This window comes from Scyliorhinus torazame, chromosome 14 (assembly GCF_047496885.1).
Source record: "Scyliorhinus torazame isolate Kashiwa2021f chromosome 14, sScyTor2.1, whole genome shotgun sequence".
Lineage (NCBI taxonomy): Eukaryota > Metazoa > Chordata > Chondrichthyes > Carcharhiniformes > Scyliorhinidae > Scyliorhinus > Scyliorhinus torazame.
This window is the reverse complement of record NC_092720.1, coordinates 211,648,303-211,654,302: the sequence shown is the minus strand read 5'-3', so window position 1 is coordinate 211,654,302 and position 6,000 is coordinate 211,648,303. Positions and strand designations below refer to the sequence as shown.

The 6,000-nt window shown below is 44.2% G+C and overlaps 1 protein-coding gene across 1 annotated transcript in view; it reads right to left on the bottom strand.

Moving 5' to 3' along the window:
- Positions 1 to 1,396: 1,396 nt before the first annotated feature.
- LOC140390448 (butyrophilin subfamily 2 member A1-like) overlaps positions 1,397 to 6,000 on the bottom strand; it is a 95,842-nt gene continuing 91,238 nt past the window's right edge. Inside the window, 3 exon segments of the mRNA XM_072475595.1 lie at positions 1,397 to 3,371; positions 4,968 to 4,994; positions 5,749 to 5,775. Of these exon segments, the coding sequence (XP_072331696.1) occupies positions 2,854 to 3,371; positions 4,968 to 4,994; positions 5,749 to 5,775 (572 nt within the window). The 3' untranslated portion in view covers positions 1,397 to 2,853.

Here is a 6,000-nt window from a genome sequence, read left to right as displayed (position 1 = left end):
TAAGTCTTTTGGATGTTAAAAGGAAAGCTTGAAGGATTTCTTAGTGTTGTATTCTTTGGGGGTTGTATTTGAATTGATGGTTGCTAAGATGTTCACTGTATGTTTTAAAAAGGTTAACTTGAGTTCATAGAATAAACATTGTTTTGCTTTAAAAAATACTTTTCCATTTCTGCTGTACCACACCTGGAGAGTGGGCCAGGTGACCTCCATGATACACTTGTGGGTTGTGGGTCAGGTGACCTTCATGATACACTTTGGGGTTGTCTAAACACTGGCCCATAACAAGACAATGGTGTAACACAGAATCGCTATCACAAGTATAGAGAAAAAAGAAAGTCTAAATCAGACAACAGTGATTTGACCATTCAAACACCTCGTGAAGACTTGATGGTCACTTAAAAACAAAAACACTGACGACGTTCACAAAGAAATAACGACGTCAACATCACCACTTCAACAACAGAAGACAAAAGCAACTCAACCGAACAAATTCATAAAGTTTGGACTCACATATTTTTTTATTAAGAATGGACTCAAATATTAATTGGCTTTGTATAATCATCAAGATCATCACAACTTGTACATAGCCTCATTTGTCTACCTATTTCACGCAAGGGAAAAAACCTTAGAGACTAAATGTATTCACATTTGATGGACTAACTCATTGATTTTATGTAATGCATTTGCAAACTGCATTCATTATGTTTGTTCAATTTTCTTTACAACATACAGAAAATATGTAACACGAAAAAAAGGGGATGTAGTGATCTCTACATGTGCATGTACACAAGGGGTTAATGTGTAATCAGTAGCACCACATGATCACTAGAGGGCCGGACCAACAGGGGTATAAAAGGCAACCACATTGGGTCTGTGGCTCTCTCGGGGGTGCACTGTGACCAGGGCAATAGCAGACTAGTTCAGATGGCTAGTGTTACGTATAGTTACTGTAGTTAGATCTTGTTAACCTTATCACTAGTATCAAAGTTAAAATAAAGAACTCATGCAATTATTGTTATAGTTACTCAACAAACCTTTTGTTACTACTGGACGAGTTTGAGTCTTCTTCATTGAGATTCAGGAGACCTCTTCATTAACCAAGGATTGAGTAGCACATGTTACCTACCACACAGGTGACAAAACAGATCCCTCTTAGACCAGTGATTAGGTAATTCTACAGGCTGTTCCTCTGGGTGGGGCATCACCATCCAGTGTGAGATCAAGATTGAATTGAGTCTCCAGGTACATCAAAAGTCTCCAGTTTGTGAAACATAGAAAATAGAAGCAGGAGGAGGCCATTTGGCCCTTTGAGTCTGCTCCGCCATTCATTATGATCATGGCTGATCTTCCAACTCCATTGCCTAAACCCATTTCCCCCCCCCCCCCCCACCCCCCTCATATCCTTTAATCCCCTTTGCCCTAAGTGCTATATCTAACTGCTTCTTGAAAACATACAATGCTTTGGCCTCAACTACTTTCTGTGGTAACAACTTCCATAGACTCACCGCTATCTGGATAAAGAAATGCCTCCTCATCTCTGTCCTAAATGTTCTTACCCATATCCTCAGACTGTGACCCCTGGTTCTGGACACAGTCACCATCAGGGACATCTTTCCTGCATCTACCCTGTCCAGTCCTGTTAGAATTTTATAGGTTTCTATGAGATCCCCCCTCACTCTTATCAAGTCCAGTGAATACAATCCTAACCTAGTCAATCTCTCCTCATACGTCAGCCCTGCCATCCCAGGAATCAGTCTGGTAAACCTCTGCACTCCCTCTGAAGCAAAAACATGCTTCCTCAGACAAAGGAGACCAAAACTGCACACAATATTCCATGATGGGGAGATGCCGGCGTTGGACTGGGGTGAGCACAGTAAGAAGTCTTACAACACCAGGTTAAAGTCCAACAGGTTTGTTTCAATGTCACTATTGTCACCGATGACATCGAAACAAACCTGTTGGACTTTAACCTGGTGTTGTAAGACTTCGTACAATATTCCAGTGTGGTCTCACTTCAGTTACGTGATTTGAAAAAGTAAAGCTTGTTCTGCTTCATGCATAGGCGATTGTGGGAATATTCAAACGAGGCGTTCAAAAAAAAAGAAACAATTTTGTTAGAAAACAAAGCAGCTTAATAGTTAATAGTCGCAGTTAACTCTCTGAGCACTGGAAGACACATAAATTAGTGAAAGTGATAAACAGCTCAGGTTAAGGGTTACTGCTCCATGTATTCTTGTTACCAGTGCGCTTGGTAACATTACAGGATTATTTTTCTCTCTCTTTTTTACAATACAAAATATGGCGGCATCTCGAGGCACCATTATTCATCTCCCTCGAGATGCATTTGTACTTGTTACAACATTCTCTCTTCCTAATACAAAATATCAAGGTTTGCCTTACTAATCGGACTTCAAATGTATTTGTATAAAAAATTTCAACCGATACACCAGCAGACAAAGGCCAAAAGATCCTGGCCGAAGACTCGATGAGGTTTTCCTCAGCTTGTGAAGGTAGCGGAGATTCTTCTGTCGGGACCTTTTTGCTTCAGTGCGATCCAGAAAGTTCTTGTCGAACGTGCTTTTCTTTAGAGGGTTCTCATATCCAAACATCAAAGAAGCATCTGAAATCTGAACATTTGTCATTCTTCTTTCTTTATCTTAGCGGCTGTCCACATCAGAGCATCAGGGGCAACATGCAGCCTCACTTTCGGTCAATACTTTAGCGGGAAAACCAAGCTTCCATTGCAAAACCACTTGGAAGGTACTTTATAAAAAGTACAAAACTCTCCAGAGTATCGGTTAACTAGTCACTGACAGGTCAAATTAATGAGTTGGTTGACCATGCCCCAGTCGACTAGTTCCTCACCGGGCAAATAGTTAAGGGTGCGTCATCCCAGCCAGGCCAAAAGAACGGGTAGACTTTGTCCGAGAAGTTGGCTTTGAAAGTGTAAAGATGGAACATGCTATCAGCGTTGTAAAAAGACACTCTTCTCGCTTCCAATTGAAGGAGCACCCCGATTTTCTGCGGGTTGTCCGTCACAGCGATGTGGGAGCGCTTTGGGTCGCTTATCCCATATGCCTTGCCGTCCCGCCCAATCGTCCAGAAGCCAGCGTCAGAGGACAGGTTGGGCATTCCCTTCCGCTGGACCGACCCGTTGGCGATGCCCACGTCCCAGTAGTTCTTGTCCGCCACCTGCACCTCCCAGTAGTGCGTGCCCTCCGTGAAGCCACCCACACCCAGCACGTACGGGACGGAGTCGAACCTCTCCGGGTTGTCGGGGACTGGCAACGTCTCTCCACCTTTCACAGCCTGCCCGTCCGGGGAAACAGTCAAATTGGCATTGGCTGTCAAAGCATCCATCTTCACAGCGGCTAGCAAAGAAGACAAGTGTACAAGCATTAGGAGCGGATTGCACAAACACCCGAGCCTGCTCTACCATTCAATACAGGGGAGGTCGTGGCCGAATGGAATTGCCATTGTGCTAACAATCCCGAGACCCAGCGGCCTGGAGACAAGGCTTCAAACCCACCACAGCTGATGGTGAAATTTGAATTTATTAAAAATCTGGAATTAAAGTCTAATGGTGACCATAAAACCATTATCGATCGTCATAAAAACCCATATGGTTCACTAATGTCCTTCGGGAAGGAAATCTGCTGTCCTTACCATGTGAGTCCAGATGAGATCCCCTCTCATTCCTCTGAGCTGCAGACCCACATTCTGCTCAAATCTTCAATCAATTTGGAGATTTTGTCATTGGTGATGTGGTGTTTTAGAGCAGAACAGCCAAAACATGGGAAAAAGGCATCAGGAACACTTTGCCTTTTTCAATCGAGGCATAGATTACAAAAGCAGGAAGGTCATGTTGGAGTAGTTTAAAAAAAAAAAAAATTTAGAGTACCCAATTCATTTTTTCCAATTAAGGGGCAATTTAGCATGGCCTATCCACCTTCCCTGCACATCTTTGGATTGTGGGAGCGAAACCCACGCAAACACGGGGAGAATGTGCAAACTCCACACGGACAGTGACCCAGAGCTGGGATCGAACCTGGGACCTCGGCGCCGTGCAGCAGCAGTGCTAACCACTGCACCACTGTGCTCCCCCTTATTCATCCTCAACCAACACCTCCTAACACTGATTAGTCTGTCTCATCCCCTGTCTTTGCAGGATTATTTTTCTTTATCCTTTTACGGGACATGGGTGTTTGGCCAGCCCAGCATTTGTAGCCCAGCTCAAATTCGTTTCAGAGGATAGTTAAGATTCAACCCCTTGTGGAGTAACATGTAGGCCAGACCAGGTAAGGATGGCAGATTTCTCTTCCTAAAAAGAACATTAGTGAACCAGATGGGTTTTTACGACAATCAGCGATGCTGATCATGAAACTAAGTGAAGGAGCTTCCAGTTCTAGATTTCTGTCGCTGCGGGGGATTTGAACCAGAGTCGTCCAGAACATTACTCTAGAAGGCAAATCAACTGACAATACCACTACCCCACCGTCTCCCAACAGACCGGTGACCCATTTACCGACATCAAAAGCAATCCTTTGGCCAGGGAGCATTCTGGGACATTGTGAGGGTGTGCAAAATGCTCTGTAAATACAGTAATGTCGTGGTTCTGGTACTCCAAAGTTGTGCTGGTTAGATGGATTGGCCATGATCAACGCGTGAGGTTACGGGGATAGAGCAGGGGGGTGGGCCTGAGCACACTTTCAGAGGGTCAGTACAGACTCAATTGGCCGAATGGCTTCCTTCTGCATTGGAGGGATTCTATACACCCGCAATCCAGAGAAGGCGAGCTTGAATCCCACCGGGGTGGTTTGAGAATTTAAATTCAGTCAAAAATAAATGTCTGCGTCAGTAAAAGTGGCTGTCAGGTTGTTGGATTGTCTTGAAAACCCAACTAGTGCTAGTGTTCCCAGTTGGGACAGTTCTGTGCGAGATGCAGTCTGCTGCCCGGAGTATCTTACCTGCATAACCCGCTATCCTCTTCCACTCTGCCAAACCAAACATAGAAGACAGAAGATTAATAACCTTTGATGCTCTAAAATGGGGCACCAGCCAAAGTAGATCCCAGTTTAATAGTGAGCAAGGACCTGCGGGGGAGTAACCGTGATCTGGAGGGGCTACTCTTTGAGGTAAGAAGGCTCGTGTCCCAAGACCCCAAGGTCCATGTTGACCGTGGATATAACTTCCTTACAGGAGCCTGTTTAGCTCAGTTGGCTAGACATTCAACAGCGAGGGTTCAATTCCCGTACCGGCTGAGGTTATTCATGAAGCCCCCTGCCTTCTCAACCTTGCCCCTCGCCTGAGGTGTGGTGACCCTCAGGTTAAATCACCCCCAGTCAGCTCTCCCCCTCAAAGGGAAAAGCAGACAATGGTCATCTGGGACTGTGGCCACCCCTCTTCACTTCAACATCCTTACAGTCCACACAAGGTAGACAGGTAAGAGTTAGATTAAAAACAGGTACTGCCCTATGGCATTAGTCATGTGACTCAGGCTACATCACATATCATATCATGATGTTTCTATGCTTCATTCACCAAACTCCTATGATTCGGTTACAACACACATGTGCATGCACACACATGTGCATGCACACACATGCACAAAAGCACTCAGACAGTGTTTGATCTTGGCACCCTCCTGTTCGATGTGCCTCAGTATTATTCTGGACGAACATTTTGAAAAATACACAAATGCCAATAAGCGAACATCGCTTCAATGGGAATTCAGACTGGGGAACGTACCTGACTGGACAAGAGGTCTCCATTGTTCTGGAAGGAAACAGATGGAAAAGTATGAATAAAGCAAACTTCCCTTTCACATCACAAGCTTTCCTCATGAACAGGATTTTTAAAAAATTAATTAATTAATGGCAGCAATGACTAATATGTTGTAAAGAAAATCTTGCTGGTGTGACCATTTCTGATCACCGTTGTAAAATTGTTATGTCAACATTTCCCATTCAATTTTTCTATGTCAAAAGTCACAGTATAATT